Source organism: Pseudorasbora parva, chromosome 15, assembly GCF_024679245.1.
Source record: "Pseudorasbora parva isolate DD20220531a chromosome 15, ASM2467924v1, whole genome shotgun sequence".
NCBI classification, from domain to species: Eukaryota; Metazoa; Chordata; class Actinopteri; order Cypriniformes; family Gobionidae; genus Pseudorasbora; species Pseudorasbora parva.
Window position 1 is genome coordinate 32991458 of NC_090186.1, and position 25587 is coordinate 33017044.

At 43.6% G+C, this 25587-nt stretch overlaps 1 protein-coding gene across 1 annotated transcript in view; it reads right to left on the bottom strand.

The window, feature by feature from the left end:
* The window catches only part of LOC137041044 (uncharacterized), a 55895-nt gene extending 47110 nt beyond the window's left edge, over window positions 1-8785 (bottom strand). The window contains exons 1-3 of the mRNA XM_067416969.1: window positions 8700-8785; window positions 8313-8388; window positions 6274-6380 (exon numbers count right to left, since the gene is read on the bottom strand). Coding sequence (XP_067273070.1) covers window positions 6274-6380; window positions 8313-8373 — 168 coding nt within the window. The 5' untranslated portion in view covers window positions 8374-8388; window positions 8700-8785. The remainder of the gene's footprint in view (window positions 1-6273; window positions 6381-8312; window positions 8389-8699) is intronic.
* Between the last annotated feature and the right edge of the window lie 16802 nt (window positions 8786-25587).

A 25587-nucleotide genomic window follows, 5' to 3' on the forward strand; every position in this document is an offset into this window, starting at 1 on the left:
TCTAAAGACAAGGTCAGAGCCGTACATGATGCTCCAACACCCACAAACATCAAAGAGCTCAGAGCTTTCCTGGGGTTAGTGAACTATTATGGTCGTTTTTTGCCGCAGCAAAGTACTGTTTTGGCCCCACTTTACAGACTGCTGAAGGACCAAACAAAATGGGGGTGGAGTAAGGTGGAGCAGAGCGCTTTTGATAAGTGCAAAGAAATGTTAGCCAGTGACCAGGTGTTAGTTCACTATGATCCGAGCCTGCCGCTTTCTCTCGCATGTGATGCTTCAGCATACGGAATTGGAGCCGTTATTCAGCACACAGCACCTGATGGGCAAGAACATCCATTAGCCTATGCTTCTCGTACTCTCTCACCGGCGGAGAAGAACTATTCACAAATTGAAAAAGAGGCGTTGAGCCTGGTGTACGGAGTAAAGAAATTTCACCAGTATCTGTGGGGGCGGAAGTTTAACTTAATCACCGACCATAAACCCCTGCTTACGCTCTTTGGAGAGCATAAAGGACTTCCAACAATGGCTGCAGCGCGTATACAGAGATGGGCTATTATACTGTCTGCTTATGATTATCACATAATCTACCGCCAGTCAGAAGATCATGGCAACGCAGATGGACTGTCTCGTGTCCCACTGCCGGAGACTACGGACGCAGGAACAGAGACTGTGACAGCATATCTACATGCACTCATCTGTGAACACCTGGAGGATGTGCCGCTGAGTGCAAAACAGATTTCCAAGGCAACGCGCAGGGATGCAGAGCTATCTAGGTTGCACAGATACATTATGGAAGGGTGGCCAAGAGAAATATCAGAAGAACTGAAAGTGTTCTACAAAAAAAAAGAGGAACTATCTGTTGAGCAAGGTTGTGTTCTATGGGGGACAAGAGTAGTGGTGCCTACAAAGTTGAGAACGGCAGTGCTTAAGGAGATCCACAGCGGGCACCCTGGCATTGTAAAGATGAAGACCATTGCAAGGCAATATGTCTGGTGGCCACATGTAGACATGGACGTTGAAAGAACCTGTAAGCAGTGTGACAGGTGCCAGTTGGAGCAGCGTATGCCCCGCCTAGTTCCTCTGCACCCGTGGGAGTTTCCGGGAGAGGTTTGGAAAAGGCTCCACATTGACTTTGCAGGTCCGCTCATGGGTCACATGTTCATGATCGTTGTAGACGCATACTCTAAGTGGCTGGAGGTTTTCAAGATGGCAAAAATAACATCCTCCGCAACCATTTCAAGGCTTCGGAGACTTTTTGCGTCATATGGGTTGCCAGAGCAAATTGTCACAGACAATGCCACAACCTTCATGTCAGAGGAGTTTCAACTGTTCATGAAAAGGAATGGTATTCTTCACACAACTGGGGCACCGAGGCATCCAGCTACCAATGGCCTCGCTGAGAGGTATGTTGCCACATTCAAAGCAGGCATGAAGAAGCTGGATGGAGAGGATTTGAGTGTGGAGGACAAAATCTCACATTTCCTACTGCGATATCGTATAACTCCTAATAGTGCGACTGGAGAGTCACCCGCAGATTTGCACCTGAAGAGGCATGTACGTTCGCGGCTGGACTTTCTAAAGCCAAACATCGCCATGAGAGTGAGAAGGAGACAGTATCAGCAGAAGGAAGAACATGACAGTAGGGCTGCTGAGAGACAGTTTGATGTGGATGATCCTGTGTATCTACGCAATACTGCAGGAGATAAACCCAAATGGATCCCAGGGGTAGTTACACAACAGACCGGTCCGGTGTCGTACCGGGTGCAGGGAAGGTTAACTGACCAAGTGTACAGGCGTCACGGAGACCAGTTGCGACCTCGATACCCTCAGGGCGTTTCAGAGCCAGAGCCTCAAGGAGCAACCCAGTCAGCTGAGCAGGAGGGGGACTTTGATGTGCCAGTCTCTGCAACACCTGCCATACCACCTGTTACGCTGGACCAGCCCAAGTTGTCTGATCCAGAGACAGTGACTTTGAGGCGCTCGGAGCGCATAACTAAGCGACCGTCACGTTACAGAGATTAAATATAGTGTAATACTGGACTTGTGCAGTTATTAAAGAGGGTTGAGTTAATTGTAAGGTTAAGCATGGTTCATTTAGTTAACCGGAGTGAAATTACTATTATGTGTAAGAGGGGTAGTTAAATTTGGTGTTATGCTATTGCACTATGTTGAAATTACCTTTAATTTTAAAAAGGGGAGGTAATGTGGTGTATTTGATACTATTAATATGTGCATTAAGGTTGGGCCTGAAGACTTGCCATAGTTAGTATTGGGGTACCCTCTGCGCATGTTATAGATACAGGAAGTTGTGTCTGTAATACCCTGATGTAGAGTTCTCATGTGTTCACCCCTCTTCACTGATAAAGAGTAAAACGCGTGCCTTGCCTCGTTATTGAAGTACACCACACCCATGTTTTTAAATCGTGATTTATCTTGATTAATTACAGAAAAAAATGTGATTAATTAGTTAATTTGTTTAAATCGATTCCCAGCACTAATTTTAATATGGAAAAAATATGTTTTTCTGTAACAGTAGTGTTTACTACAGCAAAAGTAGCCTCTAAACTCAATAATATATCTCTGGAAATAATACTTTAAAATGTATTATTAAAAATATCGATGTCAATATAAAATGAACCTGACCTAACATCAAAGTGCAGAGTACATGAGATATGGCCCTAGTAGATTTCAGGAAAAGGTATGAAAATACCCAGGTTATAAATATGAAGGAGTTTTTATGCATGTTTATGACAACTGTCATTAAGTGTCATTTGCTCAATTATGTCATTTTTAATGCAAAGATGACATTATGTGAGATGTGTTTATGACAACTTTACATTTTAAAGTTTGTCACTATCACTAACAAGACATCTCACATAATGTCATCTTTGCATTAAATGACATAATTGAGCAAATGACACTTAATGACAGTAGTTACATAAAAACTCCTTCATATTCATGACATGTCATGTCATGATTATGAATGTGTCATGTCAGTCTTATGCACACCCCTTCAAGTAAAGTGTTAGCACTTGTTTTAATGTCTATAGTCTCAGATATACTCCAGCAGTATCAGCAGCAACAACAACAACAGCAAAGGCAGCAAACCCACTAAAGGATTTATTTAGGAATTTAAGATTAAGATTTTACCAGAAAAGGTTTTAGAAGTTAATGTTAAAGACCTTGTTTAATATTGCTTTTTTGTGTGTTTTTTTTTTTTTTGCTTGTTTTTTTTTTTTTTTTATTGCATAAATGTAACTTGTATATTTGTAATTCACTTTTTGCCATGAAAATAGCCACAGATACTGACATGACGTTAAATAAAACTATTCAGTACTGTACGTAACGGGCCACGTTGATTTTGAATAATGACCATGTCCTACCTACACAGTTTACTATAACAGCTGTTCTTTACTATTCTGTTTAACAGAATCATAAGTATAACAGTTTCCAATATCAGAGTTATTAATAGGTGGAAAGATTTTTTTATTTTTTTTACTTTTAAAATATTTTTTTTTAACTTTTGACCTTTTAAAGGTTTCTTATCAAAACTGCATCACAGCATTTGCTGCCATATCAATACAGAAACATCCGTATTGAAATGCGTATCAGAAAGAAATGTGTCACAATATATTGCTGTATTGATATTTTGAGCACAGCCCGATTAAAAGGCTTGTTCCATGTGCCCCTTTTATACTTTGAGCACCTGCCCCTCCAACGGTCTCTGCACGACCCTGATTTTTATATAAGAATTTGTTTTATTTTATTTGTATGCTTCAGCCTATATATCTCTATAATAACTGTCTGAATAATTCTGAGTATTCAGCTGTAAACTTTCAAGGGTTGGCTTTCTAAATATATATCAGCTGTCTTTATATTATGAGTATGTCTAAATGCTCCATTTGCCAAATCAGGAGATGACAGGTAAGGGGTTAAAAAAGAAATGTGAAAAAAGTGTAAAATCAAATGACTAGACAGGAATATGAAGACAAATCGATACAATAGACAAGACCAGACAGAGAATGAGAACTTAAAGATGGAACAAAAATGAGATTAATACACACAGCTAACACAGATGAACTCTTAAATGGTGTAAACATGGAGGCATAACAATTGTCAGGAAACTGGAACATGTGACAAGGAAACAGAACGACAACACAAAACTGACAGGCATGTGACATTACACCCTTCTCTGGAAGGCTGCCTTGTGCTGTAAATGGACCAACTGCAGAGGGAGGTGCTCAGGTGGAGGACGAAGAGTAGGTGAAGGATAGACAGAAGACACATGAGGGACCAGGGTGGAGCCGATGGAAGGATCCAAGGAGGAGATGGGAGAAACCAGGTCGAAGCAGACCGTGGGACACAGGTAGCCACCAGACAGAATTTCCATAATTAAGCCGAAGGGAGGAGCCCTGGTGGTGGAAGGACTGATGACTCCATGGCACCAACTGATGGAAGGACTGACAACTCCATGGCACCAACTGATGCCGTCGGACTGCTGAAGAACTAGGGTGACACTGAGGATCCTGGGGGACATGGTGATGCCACAGGCTCTGGCAAGGGATCCTGAAGGCCGCGTTGGAGCCGAGTGAAAGAGGACCAATGTGAGCAGAGGAGCTGAGAGGCAGCAACGGAGACGGGATAAGGAACAGATGATAGGAGGAGGTTGGAGAGGGAGGCTGGGTGTGTGAATGAATGAGGCATTTATATAGCGCTTTCATTATACTATTGTACACCCAAAGCGCTGTCTCTCCTCAACCACCACCAGTGTGCAGCATCCACTTGGATGATGCGACGGCAGCCACAGTACAACGGCGCCAGTGCGCTCACCACACACCAGCAATAGGTGGAGAGGAGAGAGGGTGAGGGAGAGAGGGTGACCGAGCCAATTCCGTGGATGGGGATTATAAGGAGGCCATGATTGGTAAGGGCCAATCGGGGGAATTTGGCCAGGACACCAGGGTTACACCCCTACTCTTTTACAAGAAGTGCCATCAGATTTTTAATGACCACAGAGAGTCAGGACCTCGGTTTAACATCTCATCCGAAGGACGGTGCTCTTTGACAGTACAGTGTCCCCATAACTATCCTGGGGTGTTAGGACCCACGCAGACCACAGGGACTAACACCTCTACCAGCAGCAACCTGGTTTTCCCAGTTGGGCTCCCATCTAGGTACTGACCAGGCTCAGCCCTGCTTAGCTTCAGTGGGAAACCAGTCTTGGGCTACAGGGTGATATGGCTGCTGGCAATGACTGTGATGGAAAGTCTTGGCAGTCCTGGAGATGGGAGGCGGAATCCACTCCGGACTGGGGACAGGAGATAGTCTCCACTCTGGACACTCGTCACGGGCTGGAGCCCTCTCGGGACACTCGTCGCAGTCAGGGTGTTAATGGCTGGACACTGGGTAGCGAGTAGGGCTGGTATCATCGTTTACGATGTCCACTGTGAGCGGCAACTCTCAGGACACCAGCACCCACTCTACGTATCAGGCAAAGCTTTTTCTAGGGCCTTCCCCGGGACAGCTATTCCTTGGTGGCGGTGTTGAGGCCAGCATACAGGAAGCTGCAGAGGCAAACTTGGCTAAAGATAAAATCTCCCAAATGTTCATCGAGAGAGCTAGTAAAAAAAAAAAAAAAAAAGAAGGATTGTCCATGTCCAAAATAAATAAAATCTAGGCCCAAAAAAAAAACACTACAACAAAATACATTGCTTATCCTTTCTAGGTCCGGTCTTCTGTCACAGGTGTGTGTGTGTAGGCATGAGGATGAAGACTATGATGATAAAATTCTCAAACAAATCTTAGTGACCACAATATCTCAGGTGAGTCAATACAGGCAAGCTAACAATACACTCTATACATAGACAAGACCGGACAGAGACTGAAGGAAACAGGGGAACTTAAATAGGGAACACAAATGAGATTAATACACACAGCTGACACAGGTGAACTCATAATGACGGTGACCATGGAGACAGACAAGTGGAGGGAAATTGGAACCAAAGAACAAGTGACAAGGACACAGAACAACAACAACAACGACAAATGACAGTTATGTGACACTTGTCACATTCAAAATATGAATACAATAATAATAAATATAAAATAACACTGGACTATGCTTCCATACAATACATTTGTGTTTTATGCTATACATTTCATAACATTCCATAACAAAGTGCTTTTAATGATTATAAAACCTTTACTGAATATGTTGTTTTTCAGACATGATTTGTGTTTATATTCCTGCAGTATAAATGAACCTTCCCCTACCTCTATGTCTATATTTCTTTCTGGGAAATCAGGAAGAGTTTCCACAACACATTCATGGGTCAGCAGGACCACCATTATGATTCCTGCGAAGTACTTGAATATTTGTCCTATATTTGAGAAATTGAAAAATGAAACATATACACATAAATACATAGCATATAAACAGATATCAGAATTCAAAACTGCATGATTTCTTTCTTTAATGCAAATATCTGGGGCTGTATTCACAAAATATTTTATCTTGCCACTAAGAGTTCTCCTAAATGGCAGTAATATTTCTTATTTTTTTGGGTTTTCTCTTAAAATCTATGCTATCACAAAGCTGCTGAGATCAATTTTTACCAAGGAATAGAGATAAATCTTAAGTTAAGAGTAAGAGGCGGGGTTGACCTTTGGTTGCTATGAATGATGTCATCACGCTTACTAACTATGACCACAGTGATTAGCTAATAGTGTGTAACATCTGTAGCTGCCATCCATTCCTATGACCAGCAGAGGGAGCCATATCCTGAGTACTTTCACTTTGCAAAGTGAAAAATTCCCCTTGCAAAGTATTTCCAGCTTACCCTGTCTCTACCAAGCATTTTCTTTAACCTGTTTATTGATTCCACGTTTCTCTGCCTGTTTTGACCACGACTTTCGGATTAAGGATTTGGACTTGTTTGCTATCTGGACTGCCTATACTGTTATCGACCTGTGTCTGTTTGTTGACCACGCTTCTTGGTCATCACAGTACTGTGTTTGTATTACTGTGTCTAATAAAGCACCGCACATGGATTCCAACAACCAGCCGAGTTAGTCATCGTTGCATAGGGTTAGGGGTCAAGATTTAATTATAGAAATATTTTGTTGAACAAGGTTTCATGTTCCTATATTCAAATAAAATGTTTAAAATAAGAATGTTGCCATATTCAAATAGAGATTTGTAAAAAGTAGGCACTAATAAAACCAGTATATGTTCAGTTTATTGTCAGAATCTAATATGTCTGATTCTTGAGATTGAAAAAAAGTATGATAAAAGTATGATAAACTCGATGATAAAAGTAACACTTTACAATACAGGTGCACTAATATGAATTAATTCATGCATAATTATGCATAATGGTAAACTAACCAATTTATTAAAGGTGCCCTAGAATACATTTTTGTTTATTAAGTAGTTAGTTTGGTTGAGTTCAGTACATGGACATCACATACTGTGAGTCTCAAAAGCCCCGTTTCCACCACAGGAATTTTACCCAGGAACCAGGAACTTTGGGTGGTACTCGGTGTTTTTAGACCGCAGGAACCAGGGTCTAAATGAAGTTTCGGGTAAATATTTCCCCTTCCAAACGGCCCTTCTCGCGAGGTAGTACTTTTTCAAAGTTCAGGAACTTTCGAGGGCGGGACTTGGGCGCTGAACATGCTGATTGGTTGAGCTCACGCAGCCTTTTATTTCTACTCGGCATTTTTAATTCTTTTGCGAGGTTCGGTCTACGTTCAGTAAATAATCAGTCTTGCTCTCTGTCTGATGCCGCGCGTTCGTCTCAGCCATCTCACGTTCAATGTCCGTAATAGCTGATAATAATATACATTTTCATTTTAAATTTCGCTCTACAAGCTTTCTGAATATGCTGCATGCTGCTGGATCTGCATATTAGTGCTCTTTTCTATTGTTGTTAATTACCTCGTAAACCTATGCATAACCAGCAAAAGCGCACAACTAGAATCTCCTCCATACTTGTTATTAATTTTTTTTCACCATGTATAAACGACCTGACCGATTACCTTATATGTGTGCGTCCTTACATGACGTGACAGTGCGCGCCGCGCTCATGTCATGTTGACAAGAGAGGAAAGCTCATTTTTCTGAGGGGTAAACTTTTTATTTCGTAAGTTATGAAGATAATATTGGAGTAAAGCCAGATATTTCTGATTATATTAGATCTAAAGTCTAAAGGCTCGTGTGGTATGAGATAATGGAGTACAATGACATGCATTACAGCAGTTTTGTGACAAAAGTAGTTACAGTGAGCCAAAAATTATTTAATTGACTGTACCTTGACCGGCCATGTTTCTCACTGACATATGTTTCTCACAAAAGGCAATTATATTACTCATCCGAACATCTTAGATCTGCAAAATAGGAAATTATGTCATAGATAATCATTGCACAATGATAAGACGATTTTGATTAAAGATGTTTAAGGTCTTTTGTAATATCCTGAGCTAAAAAGAATCATGAAATTGTCAAATGTAAGCAGAAATTGTCATGATACAATAATTTTCACTGACTTACAGTACATAAATGACAAATTTCAAAAGTAAACATTGAATAGTACATTTTAAAGTCAAGTTAAGCATTTATTTCTATTAATTTACTTCAGAAAGAAAATTAAAAGAAGTTATACATTCAAAGGATAAACACGTTGGTTTGTCACTCCTACCTCTGGAAACATTCATGAAGAGATGCCAAACTCGCTTCTCAGAGTCTGAGATTTAGTTTCCTTGTCAAATGATCCTCCTACAAAATCTCCCTCGGTTTTAGATTTGATAATATGTGACTGCGTGTAAATCACCTGCTAGACGAGTTTGATTCTCTCTGTTTCCTTGTTTTGTTGTGTGAAGAAAACAGAGGAGTGGGCTGAGTTTTAAAAGAAACATTTAAATTGTGTGATAATTTAGAAATAAATCACATAATTATTTAAACTCATATACGTAGAGAGTAGGCTTTCATAAATAAAGTTACTTTATCAGCCCTTGTTTCTGAAATTCAATCAACAAAGCAAAACAGTGGGTGCGTCTCAATCAGCTCCCTAGTTCAGTAGTCAGGGCACTGATCAGGGAGTCGGCCATTTTAAGGGCTGTCTCAATCGCAAAATTGTTCCAGTGCACTGAAACTTTCGTTCCCTAAAAAGTCCCACGATGCACCGTGGTGCGTCTCAATCAGCTCACTAGATCAGTCGTCAGGGCACTGATGGGGAAGTCGGCTGTCTCAATCACAAAATTGTTGAAGTGCACTGAAATTTTCGTTCCCTAAAAATTCCCACAATGCACCGTGAAAAGCATTGGTGCTCACTCTGTTCCCTTAACGTAAATGACGCCATATATTCCGAAGCCTCTCAGCTGAAAAAGAAATGGCGGACGTATCGGGAAACTTCTGCTACGAATGTAAGTAGATTGTTATCGTTGTTCTACACAGAAAATTACCAATTAAGTTAGTGATTTTACATGTGATATGAAGTTCTATATATGGTTTGTTTGAGTCTAGCGATGTTTAAGTGTTAAATTATGTTTTTAAAAATCAATAGCTAGCCTACAGTCCTGCGTATAGTACAATGGCAGAAACGTATTTAATTAAGCGAACACATTTACATGGATATATAAGCCTTAAACATTTATGTATATATAAACATTTATGTATATATATATATATATATATATTTGTGGTTTACAGTAAGTGATAAGGAAATCAGTCAGCTCATTTGCCTGAGGCGAATGCACGACCGGCTGTTTACTGGCAGCCGGAACAGTGCCAAAGATGGCTGGACGTGAGTAACAATTATCCCTGAGAAAAACAACAACATTTCAGTAAAGCCTGTTTACATATTTTTAGAGTGTTGAAATAGCAAATGTGTTAATCACGATTAAACCATAGACCACCTTTACATCTTCCACTACTACATTACTGTTTTAATCAAATATGTTTGTTGAGTACAGGACTGGAAAAGAGGTGAATAACAATTTTTAAAAAATCAGTATGTATTACACTTATGTCTGTTTAGATTCATAATTGAAGAGATGGGCCTTCAAGACAAGCTTTCCCCACAGCAGGCAGGACGCAAGTGGGAAAATTGAAAAAAGACGTACAAGGTAGGTTGTCAGATAAAACACATCAACATTGTTTATTTCTAAAATTCATATTAACATCATTTTTTCTTTTATTTTTTTACATTACAGAACTAAGAAAACAAAATAAACTATTGAGTAATTAAAGTTAACCTTATTAAGTTAAACTATGTACAATCAAGCAATTCTGTTTCACAAAGGATCTGAAAGCACCCCAGTCTGGTGTGTCCACAGAGGTAGGTGGAGACACTGCTGCCACGTGGAAGTGGTTCTCTGAAATGCATGAGGCAATTGAGTCTAAACCCTCTGTACAACCATCGGTTTTAATTGCCTCATGCTCAGAGAATCCTTCTGTGGCAGAAAGAGAGCAGCCAGGGTCATCCGCAGAGCAGCCAGGGTCATCAAGGGAGAATAGGGGCACACATAGAGAGGAGAGGATCCACCAGCACACGATCCACCGGCACAGGGACCGCCGGAGTTGTGGGTAACACCCTGTGCTTCTCCAAGCATGAAGGACTGCCACCACGAAGCATCCCATTACAGCCCTCCAGGCTGTGTCCGGACTTGGGACCACCGGCACAGGGACCGCCGGAACACGATCCACCGGCACAGGGACCGCCGGAACACGATCCACCGGCACAGGGACCGCCGGAACACGATCCACCGGCACAGGGACCGCCGGAACACGATCCACCGGAACTGGGACCGCCGGAACACGATCCACCGGAACTGGGATCACCGGCACAGGGACCACCGGTGGATGAGACCCTGTGCATCTCCCAAGCATGAAGGACTGCCACCACAAAGCCTCCCATTACAGCCCTCCAGGCCATGTCTGGACTCGGGGCCCCTGGACTCGGGACCCCCGTAACTGGCACCGAGGGAGACCTTCTCTGCTGAGTCCTCATTCTCTTGGTTGGATCCTTCTGTCACGTCACAGATAAGGGAAAATGGTGCGAGGACTCATGTGCAAAAGAAGTGATCTTTTTTTTTATAAAAAGAAACATAAATACAAAACAAAACCCACAAGGGGGCAAAAATACATAATCAAAACAGAAACTCAAAAACATACAATCACGGGGAAGACGGGAGACGCAGACATTTCACAAGGATCCAACACAGACTGAAAAACACAAGGAGCTTATAAAGGGAAGAAATCAAGAGGGAACAGGTGGGAGAAATCAACACTAATCAGATAACAAGGGGGAGGGATCTGACAATAGCTGTGTCTCATTTTGCTAAATTTTGAAGGCTGCGTCCTCCGGAGGGCACGTCCTGTGTAGGATGCAGTATACGGAGTGTCCTCAATCAGAATTAAACGAGACGTCCTTCGTAGGACATACAGGCAGGAAGTATCACGTTGCTGTGCCAACACATTCAGCCTCGTTGCGCTCTCACGCCAGTTATATGAATGAAAATTATTTATAACTTGAAAATGATTATGAAATGTTTCTTGTCTTGACAGCAATGTACTGTTCTAAACGTTTAAAATGCACTAAACAGTTGTAATCCTGTTTACCAAAACTATCTGTTTGAGGTAATAGAGCTTAAAAAAAAAAAAAAAAAAAAAAGCTTGAATGACTTATTTTAAACACCACACCTATGCTCGCATGTATATCTGGCAGTGTTGCCGTTTTTTCATATAATATAAAAAAATGACAGTTTTTAACGGAGACGCAAAGAATTGTGGGTTATCTCCAGCCGTGAAGGCTACACCTCGTGCACACTCCGAAATCCTGTGAAAGAAGGACGCATTCGAAGGTCGCATTTGGAGAGTCCTAATCACTTTTTTTAAATGAGACGGCCTTTGACGTATGCACCCTTCGAATGCGACCTCCGGAGGACGCAGACTACTGAAATGAGACACAGCTAATGACAGGAGCACATGCTCAACTAACAAAAACCCACATGTGCACACAAGACAGGACAGGCATGTGACAATTTTCACTTACATTTACAAGCAGAGTAGTTATGTTCATTGTGCTGTCCAGACAGTTCAGCTACCAGCCTTCCCCTGAGTTGTTCACCACTCCAGTGCCCCTCTGGTTCATCCACTCCCCCGCTGTCATCATCTGAATCTGGTGTTTCTTCAATCTCCTAAAGATCAACATAAACAGTGTCGTTCTCAAAATCACAAATTTCATTAACCTCCTCATGCCACCCCGGATGTGCACAACTTTGTCGTTATTCCATACTTAACCTCAACCATGTCTTTATTGTCTATGCAGATATTGTGAAGTATACAGCAACAAGCTATAACACTGGGGGTAAAGTTGGGGTGGACCTCCAGGGCTTTAAAGAATATTGAGTGCCACCTGGACTTCATGACACCAAAGGCTCTCTCAATAACACACTTTCCACGAGACAATGTTCTGTTGAACCTGTTGAATATCGTAATTATTTGCAAAATATAAACAGGTAAAATTGTATTGCTGAGTGATTAGTGAGACAAAAAAAAACTACAACTGCTAAACTTCATTTTGCTGGGTTATTCACAGGTTCCCGATATGGCGTTATAATGGTTACTGGCTGGCTGAGGCATGGTGTGGCAAGGGGGGCGTGGTTTAGCGAGGTCTGCAGCGGGAGAGAGAGCCAGGGGACGAGCGGTAAGTGAGTGGGTTGGACGCAGACCTGTCTCTTGTTCCAGTAATGGGCGTGGAGAGAGGTTAAAACGCTGGCGGAATCGGAAGCAGGGGGGAGAGAGACAAACTGCTGACGCACCCCCCTGAGACTCTGAGATATCCGGAAACCGGAAGTACTGAGTGTGCACGTTGTGATTTAAGTTATACAATAAAAAGACATCAGCAGTCCAAGCCGACCCCTTGTCCTCTTCCTTCCTTACCTCTCGAATCATTGCACTGGTGCTGAAACCCGGGAAGGAAGTAGGACCGAGCCGCCACCATGCAAACACAATCTTCCACCCCACTTGCGGAGATCATCTCGTCCCTCGTGGTCTACACCGCGAGCAACATCAGGCACTGCTGGACCTTAGGACGGATCAAGAACGGAGATTCGCAGCGATCGTCCAAGGCTAGCAGGAGGACCGCGAGAGGTTCCGGAGCTGGCTCGACCGGGAGGCTCGCGCCGAGGCCGCTGGGCAGACCGGCGCACCGGTTCACGTGCCGTTGCACAAGATGGGGCCACAGGACGATCCCGAGGCCTTCCTTGAACTATTCCAACGGACGGCGGAGGCCTGCGGGTGGCCCCGTGCACAGTGGCCGGTGCGCCTCATCCCCCTGCTATCTGGAGAAGCCCAGGCAGCTGCCCAACAACTGCCGGTGGTGAACCTCCTGGTCTATGAAGATCTGAAGAGGGCCATCATCCAGCGGGTCGGCGATGGCCCAGCAGCTCCGGGACTCCTGCCGCAAGTGGCTATTGGCCGGCGGAAGCGACGTGGACCACATTGTCGATCTGGTGGTGCTGGAGCAGTTCATCGCTCGGCTCCCCAAGCGAACAGCCGAGTGGGTCCAGTGCCACCGGCCCACGTCGCTGGAGATGGCCATCAACCTGGCGGAGGACCACATGGTCGCGTGCCCTGGGGTCGGCGAATCCCCACTAACTTCTGCCTCTCTCTCTCCCCCCTCTGCTTCTCTCTCTCTCCCTTCTGTCTCTCTCTCTCGCCCTGTCCCTCTCCCTAGGTCCCGCCCACCGGGCCCCCCTCGTATTCCCCCCCGAGGCCGATGGGAATTTGAGGGGCGGGAGGGGACCATGCTTCCGGTTCCTCCCTCTCTCCACGTCCATTGTCCAACCCACTCCCCGCCACTGGGGCGGCGGGTAGGCCTGGGCTGGCCTGTTGGCGTTGCGGGGACCCAGGTCATTTTGTGGACCGGTGTCCAATGATGGACATCGGGACAATGATCCGGGTTCCGGACGTCCCGCAGGCCACCCCCGATCAGGCAGGAGAGTACCAAATACCCGTGAGTATCAAAAGGGGTACATATCAGGCCTTGGTGGATTCAGGATGTAACCAAACCTCGATCCATCAAAGCCTGATGCAGCCTCCAAAAAAGCCTCCAAAAGCGCCATTGCGCCCCCTCCCATTAATGCAGGCCCCCTTCGAAAGAATTGGGATGGACCTCATCGGGCCATTAGAGCGATCCACACGCGGGCATCGTTTTGCGTTAGTCATCGTGGACTACGCAACACGATACCCGGAAGCAGTGGCTCTCCGCAACATTTCGGCGAAGAGTGTTGCGGACACACTGTTTCGTCTTATCTCCCGGGTGGGGGTTCCGAAAGAAATCCTCACTGACCAAGGCACGGCGTTTATGTCACGTACATTACGCGAACTGTACGGATTATTGGGCATTAAATCCATTCGAACAAGCGTCTATCACCCACAAACGGATGGCTTGGTCGAGCGGTTTAATCACACACTTAAATCCATGATCGGTAAGTTCGTACAGGAAGACGCCAAAAATTGGGACAAGTGGTTAGAACCCCTCTTATTCGCCGCGCGGGAGGTCCCGCAAGCCTCCATGGGGTTTTCCCCTTTGAGCTTCTCTACGGACGCCAGCCTTGGGGGGTGCTGGATGTCCTACGAGAGACTTGGGAGGAGGGACCTTCTTTGGCGAAAAACGAAAGTCAGTATGTGCTGGACTTGCGAACAAAACTCCACACACTGGGGCGGCTATCCAGGGAGAATTTGTTGCAAGCCCAGGACCGCCAGAGCCGGTCGTATAACAGGGGTACTAAACTACACAAATTCACACTGGGAGAGAAAGTACTTGTATTACTCCCTACATCAAGCTCCAAATTAATGTCAAAGTGGCAGGGGCCGTTTGAGGTCGCACGACAAATTGGGGATCTCGATTATGAGGTGATACGTTCCGATAAGAACGGGGCTCGTCAAATCTATTACCTCAATCTCCTTAAAAATGGAATGAGGTGGAATCAGTGTTGTTGGCAACGGTGATCGGGGGAGAGGATGATCTCAGGCCAGAGGCGAGCATCAAAGCACAATCAGTCGCGCTGGCCCCTGGTGGAGATAACCTCTCACCGTTCCAACTCGCTGATTTATCAGGCGGAGTTTGCCAACGTGTTCTCGCACATACTGGGATGTACCGACCTGATTCAGCACCATATCGAGACCGAGCCGGGCGTGGTAGTTCGTAGCCGGCCGTATAGATTACCTGAACACAAGAAAAAGGTGGTTCAGGAAGAATTGGGTGCAATGCTTGATATGGGAGTAATAGAGGAGCCCAACAGTGACTGGGCGAGCCCGATAGTTTTGGGTCCTAAAACCGACGGCTCGGTCAGGTTCTGCGTGGACTATCGCAAGGTGAATGCTGTGTCGAAATTCGACGCCTATCCAATGTCGCGGGTTGACGAGTTGCTTGATCGGCTTGGCACGGCTTGATTTTATTCGACATTGGACTTAACAAAGGGCTATTGGCAGATCCTCTTGTCTTCATTGTCCAAAGAAAAGACAGCTTTCACCACGCCGTTTGGATTGCACCAATTTGTCACACTTACATTCGGGTTGTTCGGGGCTCCCGCCACCTTTCAGCGGCTCATGGACAGGATTTTGCGTCCCCATGCCGCATATGCTGCTGCTTATCTGGATGATATCGTGATTTACAGACACGATTGGCAGCAGCATATGCAGCATGTCAGGGCGGTCCTGAGGTCACTGAGAGGAGCGGGGCTCACGGCCAACCCGAAGAAGTGTGCAATTGGGCGGGTGGAAGTAAGGTATCTGGGCTTCCACTTGGGCCATGGACAGGTGCGTCCCCAAATTGATAAGACCACCGCGATTGCGACCTGTCCGAGGCCCAAGACCAAAAAGGAGGTAAGGCAGTTCTTAGGGCTGGTGGAATATTATAGGCGGTTTATTCCCAATTATTCGGACCTCACCAGCCCTCTGACTGACCTTACTAGAAAGGGGCTACCAGATACGATCCAGTGGACGGAGCCGTGCCAGCAGGCCTTCACCCAAGTTAAGGCTGCTCTGTGTGGCGGGCCGCTTTTACACTCCCCTGACTTTTCTCTCCCTTTTGTGCTGCAGACTGACGCGTCGGACAGGGGGTTGTGCACAGTCCTGACCCAGGAGGTGGAGGGGGGAGAGCGGCCGGTGCTGTACATTAGCCGTAAGTTCTCCAAGAGAGAGGCTAAGTACAGCACCATAGAAAAGGAATGCCTTGCCATCAGGTGGGCCGTTCTCACCCTCCGCTACTACCTCCTGGGGAGGGAGTTCACCCTTTGTTCGGACCACGCTCCTCTCCAATGGCTCCACCGCATGAAGGATACCAACACGCGCGGGGGGGGGGGTTCCCTGGCCTGAGTCGGGCGGTGGGGGTATGTGGCAAGGGGGGCGTGGTTTAGCGAGGTCTGCAGCGGGAGAGAGAGCCGCGGGACGAGCGGTAAGTGAGTGGGTTGGACGCAGATTGATAACACCTGTCTCTTGTTCCAGTAATGGGCGTGGAGAGAGGTTAAAACGCTGGTGGAATCGGAAACAGGGGGGAGAGAGACGGACTGCTGACGCACCCCCCTGAGACTCTGAGATATCCGGAAACTGGAAGTACTACGACCAGGAAGTGAAACTGAGACTGAGCATATGAGAAAAAGACACACGCTGAAGTATGCACGTTGTGATTTAAGTTATACAATAAAAAGACATCAGCAGTCCAAGCCGACCCCTTGTCCTCTTCCTTCCTTACCTCTCGAATCATTACACATGGGTACCCACCATCAGCTAAGATGTAATAGCCTTGTGGTGGTTATTTGTGCAGTGTGAAAAATTGGCTATTTTCATGTACTGATCCTGGATATCCCACAAAAATATCAAAAAATCTCATTTTGGGGTCACAAATGGCCTGGAGATTAATGGAATGGAAGAGTTTCCTGTTGAGATAACATACAACATCTTCACTCTGTGTTTTAATCCTGACCTACAAAACGGCAGTGAGAATAATGTAAATGACTTTGTTGTTATCAGTGTTACATTTATTTGTTGATTCATTTGAACGTTAATAATTTTATAGAACATACTGGACACCCACCTGACAACCATCAATGCTGCCAACACCATTTTGGAAAACTCTAGAACCAGCAAGGTCAGCAAAACCTTGTCCAATGACAGGAAGGTCCTCTGCCCGTGGAAAAGCAACTATTCTGTCAAGCAGTCCTAATATGGCCTAGTATACATTCAAATAGTAGGATTTGAAAAGAAACCGTTGACAACATACACTTTCTAAATGGTGGTAAAAGGTGCTCGCGGTGATATGTGGCGCAAAACGGCTCAATCGCACGAGCCACCTTAATAAACAGACGTGCAAATAGAATTTGTAAAGAGAGAAATTTATTATATTTAAACAAGCATAGCGTAAGAATGTTGTCAATATTTATAACATTGAAATGTTGCAAAAACAAACAAAAGAACAATTAAATAATCAGATAGGTTTTATTACCTATTTTAACATTAAAAAAATATATACACATCGATCTTGTCAGTGCTTGAGAAATACTAGTGGTAACGTTTTACATGTCTGTCACCGGAAATGGAATCAACAGTGTCCAATTGTGTACTGAGCCAGGGTCCTTGGTAGTGGCCTAATTCGTGTACACGATGTACTGATTCACTAGCTCGGGAGCTAGGGAGCTGATTGAGACGCACCCAGTATCATAATGTCACAGAAACGCCAGGCTCTCACGTCACAGAATCACAGCACACTCTCTCACCTGAGTTCTAATCACCCACACCTGCAGTCAATCACAAGGAGCACAAAAGACACACACACACCAAGTCACTGGCCACGGTCTCGTTTGAGAAAGGTACTAACCTCTTCTGCTTACCTTAAAGGGTTACTTCAGCAATTAGCATATGGGTTTGTATCAGTAGAAACAGTATATTCAAATGATTGTGCTTTCCCCCCTCATATTCCCCTGAGACAAGAGATTTATGCATTTTATTTCTGGAAAAATTCCTCCTATGATGCAAATTGAAGATATTTGCATCATAGGAGAAATGTTTGGCCAAAGGCTAAAGACTACCAGCAGAGGGAGCCATTTCTGTATGTTTTGAACCCGCGCATGGGGGATGGGAGATCACACTCAGAGCTCAGCTCGCAGCTACAGGCACTCATTTAAACGGAGCTATGGTGAGCAATGTAAGGCATTTACCTTCTCAAATTAATTTCTATGAAAGTTAAGCTTGCAAAGGCATGAACTGAAATGCGTCAGACTGAAAACTCGCGTTGTGAATGTATACCGCAAGTGTAGTCACGATTACCTCACCTCTCATCATGAGAGCTTATCAGCTCATTTATCTCAATCCTGCAGTTAGTGCTCAGTGCTGTGATACTCGCGTGGTGACTCACTCATTATATTGAACAGACATGTTCAGTTTTTAATTGTAGTGTCTTCTCCAACTCAGTCGGTGGCTTTGGGAATGGCCTCACAGGGCAGCAAAGCATTTTGGGAATTGTAGTCTTTCATTCCCATACATTTTCTCTCTTTTCTCAGTCTAGAAGGCACCAAATTCAAAAATAATTTAACATTTCTACTACATTAATGACCCAGTTTAAATACAGATTCATCTTCCCAGCGCTGAAGTACCCCTTTAAGGACTCCCTCGATGATACTTTCCTGTCTCCTATATCAACTCCCAAGTCTCCAACGATCTCCTGTGTCCTGCGTGTGTGTGTTCTGTGTTCTCCAGCATCCCATTCCTGTACCCCCTCCAGCGAACTCCTAGTGCAACCTGCAATACAAACCAAGACCTTCCTCCATTGCTACTGCCTTCCGTCAAGCTCAATATTCACTGGTAGCTCAATAAACCTGATTAACTCACCATCTTGTCTCCATAGACTCTGTACCATAACACATATTTGAACTGCTGATAATAAACAGATTTTAATATCTCTTTAATCAACTCGCTTTTTTACATTTATATTAATATAAGAAAATGCATTTTCATCCGAGGAGTATGAAATCGCCATTGCATAATTGCATGCATGCTCCTAATATTATCTGAGCATTTGGAAGTTATGCAGGATTCATCAAATTGCTTTACACTCAGTGAACATCTGGGCGGAGTGGGTCCCAATAAAGTCAGAGGATCGGGCCCACATATTAAACATGAAGACCTTTACTACTGTACTGTCTTGTTCAGCTGTGCTTGATCAGGGCTAGAGATAAACTTTGGGCCTGATTGTTACTATATATGTGCAACATTTGCATCTGCCATCCATTCCTCCGACCACCAGAGGGAGCCATCTCCTGAGTACTGAATACTGCCCCTTCCGCTTGCATCACTTCCTGTTCCTACCTGTTTTAAGCCATGTTGTTTGTACATCACATTGCGAAGTATTGCCAGCTTATCCTGTCTCTACCAAGCATTTTCTTTGACCTGTTTATTGATTTCACTTTTATGTTTCTCTGCCTGTTTTGACCACGACTTTTGGATTAAGGATTTGGACTTGTTTACTATCTGGACTGCCTATACTGTTATCGACCCTGTGTCTGTTTGTTGACCACGCTTCTTGCTCAGCACAGTACTGTGTTTGTATTGCTGTGTCTAATAAAGCACCGCACATGGATTCCAACAACCAGCCGAGTCAGTCATCATTACAGAATACTTCGCCTGATCAGAATCTGGCGGAGATGATACAATGACAGGCCGCATTTGCTTATGAAAAGGAAAAGATCAAGGATTTTCAAGGCCAACTTTCCTCTCTACAGGCTGCAAACGAACATCTCACACGTTACATTCAGTCTCTCCCTCCAACTAGACCTGATATGGTAATAGTCTCTTTACCTGACAAGTTTGATGGCACAGCTGAAATATGCTGAGGGTTTTTGCGTCAATCTACTATCTATTTTGATAACCAGCCGGAGGCTTTTCTCAGAGATTCGACCAAGTGTTCGTTCATGATGTCACTGTTGACTGGCAAAGCCCTCGATTGGGCATCTGCTGTCTGGGATAATAATGACAGATTGAGAACTTTGTTTGATTATTTCTCCACGCAAATACGAGAGGTCTTTGAATATACAGCAGGAGGGAGGGATGTTTCTTTGCAGTTGCTACAGTTACGTCAGGGAAATCACTCAGCAGCCGAAAGTGGCTGGAATGAGGTCGCATTGAAACCGGTGTTCAAGCAAGGCCTGAGTCATACGTTGCAGGCTGAGCTTGCATGCAAAGATGTGGGTTCAGATCTTGGTCAACTTATCTCAATGGGTATCAAGACTGATAATCTTCTACGCAATAACCCACCAAGTTTTCTGGCAACCTCAACGGTCACCCCAGGCCCCAATGTTCAGGAACCAGCTGAGCCCATGCAGATCGGATTCACCAAGGTATCTGTGGAGGAACGGGAACGACGCAGAATGAACCGTTTGTGCTTGTACTGTGGTCAGCCTGGTCATCAGTGTCGTTCATGCCCTAACAAATCAGCCCAAACCAAAGTGAGTACACCCTTACCTACGATGCTGACTAAGTGTTTTACTCTGCTCATCACGCTCACCTCTGCTAATCCCTCTTAATGTGTTCCAGCTTTAATTGACTCTGGCTCTGCATTGAATCTGATTCATCATGAACTGGTCCATGAACTCAACTTACCCATTATCCCTTGCATACCACCAATTAACATAACTGCCATAAATAGTCCACCTATTGGAGAAGGAATTACCCATCAAACTGTTCTGATTACCCTCAAGATAGGTCTGTTCCACTCGGAAACCATCTGCTTGTATGTGACTTCAACACCCCAGCATCCAGTAGTCTTAGGAAATCCATGGCTGACAATTCATGACCCCCAAATTTCCTGGAATTCTAAAGAGCTCACAAAATGGTCTCCTCATTGTTAGTCACATTGCCTCCAGGTTCAGCCACAACTCCCCTGTCTCACCACAAGTATTGAGAGTCCGGTAACTAATGAACCAGTTTATATTCCCCCAGAGTATTCTGACTACAGTGAGGCCTTCAGCAAAGCCAAAGCTACCCAGCTACCTCCTCATCGCCCATGGGATTGTGCAATTGAGCTGCTACCCAACACAGCACCCCCCCAAGAGCAAGGTTTATCCACTAACCATCCCAGAAACACAAGCCACGGAGAACTACATAGAAGAGGCTTTGGAGTCTGGCTTCATCTGTCCTTCCATATCCCCTGCGGCCTCTCGTTTTTTTCTTTGTGGAAAAGAAGGATGGAGGTCTACGCTCCTGCATAGATTACTGGGGTCTCAACTCCATCACCATTAAGAACAGGTACCCACTTCCTTTAGTTCCTTCTGCATTAGAACAGGTACGAGAAGCCACCATTTTCACTAAATTAGATCTACGCAGTGCCTATAACTTAATCAGAATCAGAGAGGGTGATGAATGGAAGACAGCTTTTATCACCACCAGGGGGGCACTATGAGTATTCCGTTATGCCTTATGGCCTGGCTAATGCTCCTTCCGTGTTCCAATCCTTTATAAATTAGATTTTCTGTGACGTCTTAAACCACAACGTCATTGAGTACATTGATGATATTTCGATCTATTCTAAGACACATGAGCAACATATCTGTCATGTAAGATATGTCCTGTCTCGATTGCTGGCTAACCATATCTATGTCAAAGCAGAGAAATGTGAATTTCATGTCTCAAACACCACCTTCCTTGGCTACAAGATAAGTCATAAAGGAGTAGAGATGGACACAGGAAAGGTCAAGGCTGTCACTGAGTGGCCACATCCTACTACGGTAAAGGAATTGCAGAGATTTTTGGGATTTGCTCATTTTTATAGGAGGTTTATCCGCAATTACAGTACCATTGCAAGCCCCCATACATCACTGCTTAAGGGAAAACCAAAGAAATTGTTATGGACTCTGCAAGCTCAATCAGCCTTTGAAGCCCTAAAGACCAGCTTAACCACAGCCCCAATCCTGAAACATCCAGATCTAAACTTACCGTTCATTGTGGAGGTAGACATGGTAATCCAGGTAAAATGTTTCCCTGTGCTTTTTTCCCCAGAAATCTAACCACGGCAGAGAGGAACTATGATGTTGGTATTAAGGAAATGTCCATAAAGGCAGCTCTTGCAGAATGGAGACATTGGTTGGAGGGAGCGCACAATCCCTTTCAAGTTATTACCGACCACAAGAATCTAGAATATTTAAGGTGTGCAAAGCGTCAACTCAAGGCAGGACCGGTGGTCTTTGTTTTTTTACAAGATTTCATTTCACATTCACTTATCGTCCGGGAAGCAAGAACAGTAAAGCTGATGCCCTTTCGCGAAGGTATGACTCAAGTGACAATTCCTGCTGCAAAGGGCCAATTCTACCTCCTTCAGTCATTGTGGCACCTTTTCATTGGGATATAATGGAGGAACTACAACGTGAACAACAAACAGAGCCATCTCCTCCAGAATGTCCCCCTGGCCAACATTAAGTCACAACATTAACACTTTTGGTAGCCTAATTTAGTTAATGATGTCTCTGTGTTTGTCAAGTCTTGCAGCGTGTGTGCTCAGTCCAAAACACCCGGGAACTTCCAGCTGGTCTCCTAGAACCCCTGCCAATTCCTCAGCGCCCCTTGTCTCATCTGGCTGTGGACTTTGTTAAAGATCTGCCCAGTTCCAATGGTTACACTACAATTCTGGTAATTATAGATCGTTTCTCTAAAGCATGTCAGATAATCCCACTAAAAGGCTTACCCACAATGGAAACCGCACAAGCATAATTTCACCATGTTTTTCATGTCTGTGGATTACCAGAGGATATAGTTTCTGACAGGGGTTCACAGTTCACATCCCTAGTATGGCAAGCCTTCTATAAACAATTGGACATAAATGTTAGCCTAACTTCTGGCTATCATCCCCAGGCTAATGGACAGGTTGAGAGATTGAATCAAGAATTGGGGTGGTATCTCAGATCTTACTGTAGTCGAGAGCAGCAGCGTTGGAGTGACTTTTTACCTTGGGCAGAATATGCACAGAATTCACTCACCAATTCATCTACAGGACTCACCCCCTTCAAGTGTGTTCTAGGGTATCAGCCTCCCATGTTCCCTTGGTCTGGAGAACTTTCGGAGGTGCCTGCAGTGGTTGACTGGGTCAGAAGGTCAAAGAAACACACAACAAAGACACACGCACACACGCACGCACACACACACACACACACACACACGCACACACACACACACACACACACACACACACACACACACACACACACACACACACACACACACACACACACACACACACACACACAGATTTTACAGTGAATTACTGGCATCCAGCTGCCATTATTATGACGCTCTGCCGAATCTTCTCTGGCTGTGTGTTCATATGTTTTGGGGGAGGGGAGGCATTGGAGAGCACTCTAATCTAATGCTTTCAAAGCTAGCATGCTATTGCTAGCAATTTCGAAATTGTCAGTGACAGTTCTTCTATAATGTAAACAAACCTTTTGCTTCAGAAGATTTGGAATGCAACATGAGTTAATACTTCTATACTGTTTCTGGTCCGTTTTTGCAATAAATAACTGTGACTATACATTTATTTCCCTGTTATGTGTTTAATATTGTTGACAGTGGGTAGGTTTAAGGTAGGAGCGAAGTTAGTTGCTCTGAAATATAAAAGTAGGCTAAAAATATTCATAAAATCATGTCTACTTTTACAAATGCAAATAATTAAATGTGTGTTGGGAATCTGTGTGTGGATCACGGATGCTGCCTGTCATTGATTTACATAGGCATCACTTCTGCGAACCCATCACGGAATTTTCGGCGATTCCGTAAAAACAACACGAATTTTTGAGTTAAGGGTCCATGTTCATTTCACGGAATTCTGTGAGACTAGGTTGAGTAAGAAATACTATTATTTCTTCGGTAACACTTTACAATACGGGTGCACTAATATGCATTAATTCATGCTTAATTAATGCACAGATATTCATGAGTTAATGTATTATTAATGGTGAACTAAACCATTTATTAATGATTACTGCATCAGCAACTAATGAAGATTCTACATGATTAATAGATTAAGTAATCATTAAATAGTTATTAGTTAAATGTGTCGTAATTAATTAATTCCTTAATAGCATATTATATTAACTAATAATGTAAATTAACATGTTAATTACCACAACGGGTCAAAGCCACGCATTTCAACTTCCAGTAGTCTTCTTTAATGAATCATTAGCTAATGATTTATAAAGGTATCCTTATGTTATGACTGTACTTGATGGGGCACATGACTATTAACTAATTCAGAATTAATTCAAAACTCATAACAACAATTACTTATTACTTAATAAGTTAGTTAATATTCATGTGCTCCAACAAGTAAAGTCATTACATAATGATAACTTTATAAATCATTAGCTAATCATAAATTAAAGCAGACAACTGGAAGTTGAAATGCATGGCTTTGACCCGTTGTGGTAATTAACATGTAAATTTACATTATTAGTTAATATAATACGTTATTAAGGAATTAATACATTATGAAATATTTAACTAATAAAAATTTAATGATTACTTAATCTATTAATCATGATGAATTTTCATTAGTTGCTGATGCAGTAATCATTAATAAATGGGTTAGTTCACCGTCAGTAATACAATAACTCACGATTATCTGTGCTTTAATAATGCATGAATTAATGCATATTAGTGCACCCGTGTTGTAAAGTGTTACCATTTCTTCTTTAGAGGTAGAGAATGCAGTCAGACAAGGAAAGACAGGCATGTCATGCACTGACGTGCTAAGAAAGTGGAATGCTGGTATGAGGAAGGTTAAGCACATCTGCATACATTACATATCCAGGCCTATCGTCATCATTACCTTGTGATCATAGAAAGTGATAGAGATCTTAGATGAGTCATATTAGTTTATCTGTGATGGCACCACTCTTTCAGATGCTGACAGATGATCTTCTTCAGCAATGCTTTAGAGCAGAGTAAGACATGACAGGCCAAGACCGAGTCAAGACCAAGACCAGTGAAAGTCCCCACACTTATGATAAAATGTGGAATATGCATGATTGGCACTTCTCTCGTATGTGGGGGTGTGAAAAAAGCAATAAGAGAAGTTTTGATAATCAAAAGGCTTTGCAGATATGTGGGAGTTAATCTTTTTCTTCTATAAGCAAATAACACTTAACTTTTCGTCAGTGGGAGGCATTGAAGACGACGTGTCCATGTTGTTTACGGTCTATGGTGGACAGAAACACCTAACTGACATTGACAGAGGGCGTGTTTGTTTTGTGAAAAGCACTCGCGCCCATTTTAAAACTCTTAAAACTCAAAGTTCCACACACACACACACACACACAGTACCCTATCCACATGCAATATATGTATTAGTATATTGGATCTGTATTAATTATTATAAATAATAATCTTTAAAGCTACACTGTGTGATATTTTCCCCCATCTAGTGGTGAAAATGTATATGACCATCCAGTGAATAATAGTTTCTGTTCCTCTCAATTTCGATTTCGTTTCAACTCCTATGGTGCCGATTTAGTCATGGCTTCCAGTTCGACCCCTTCGGT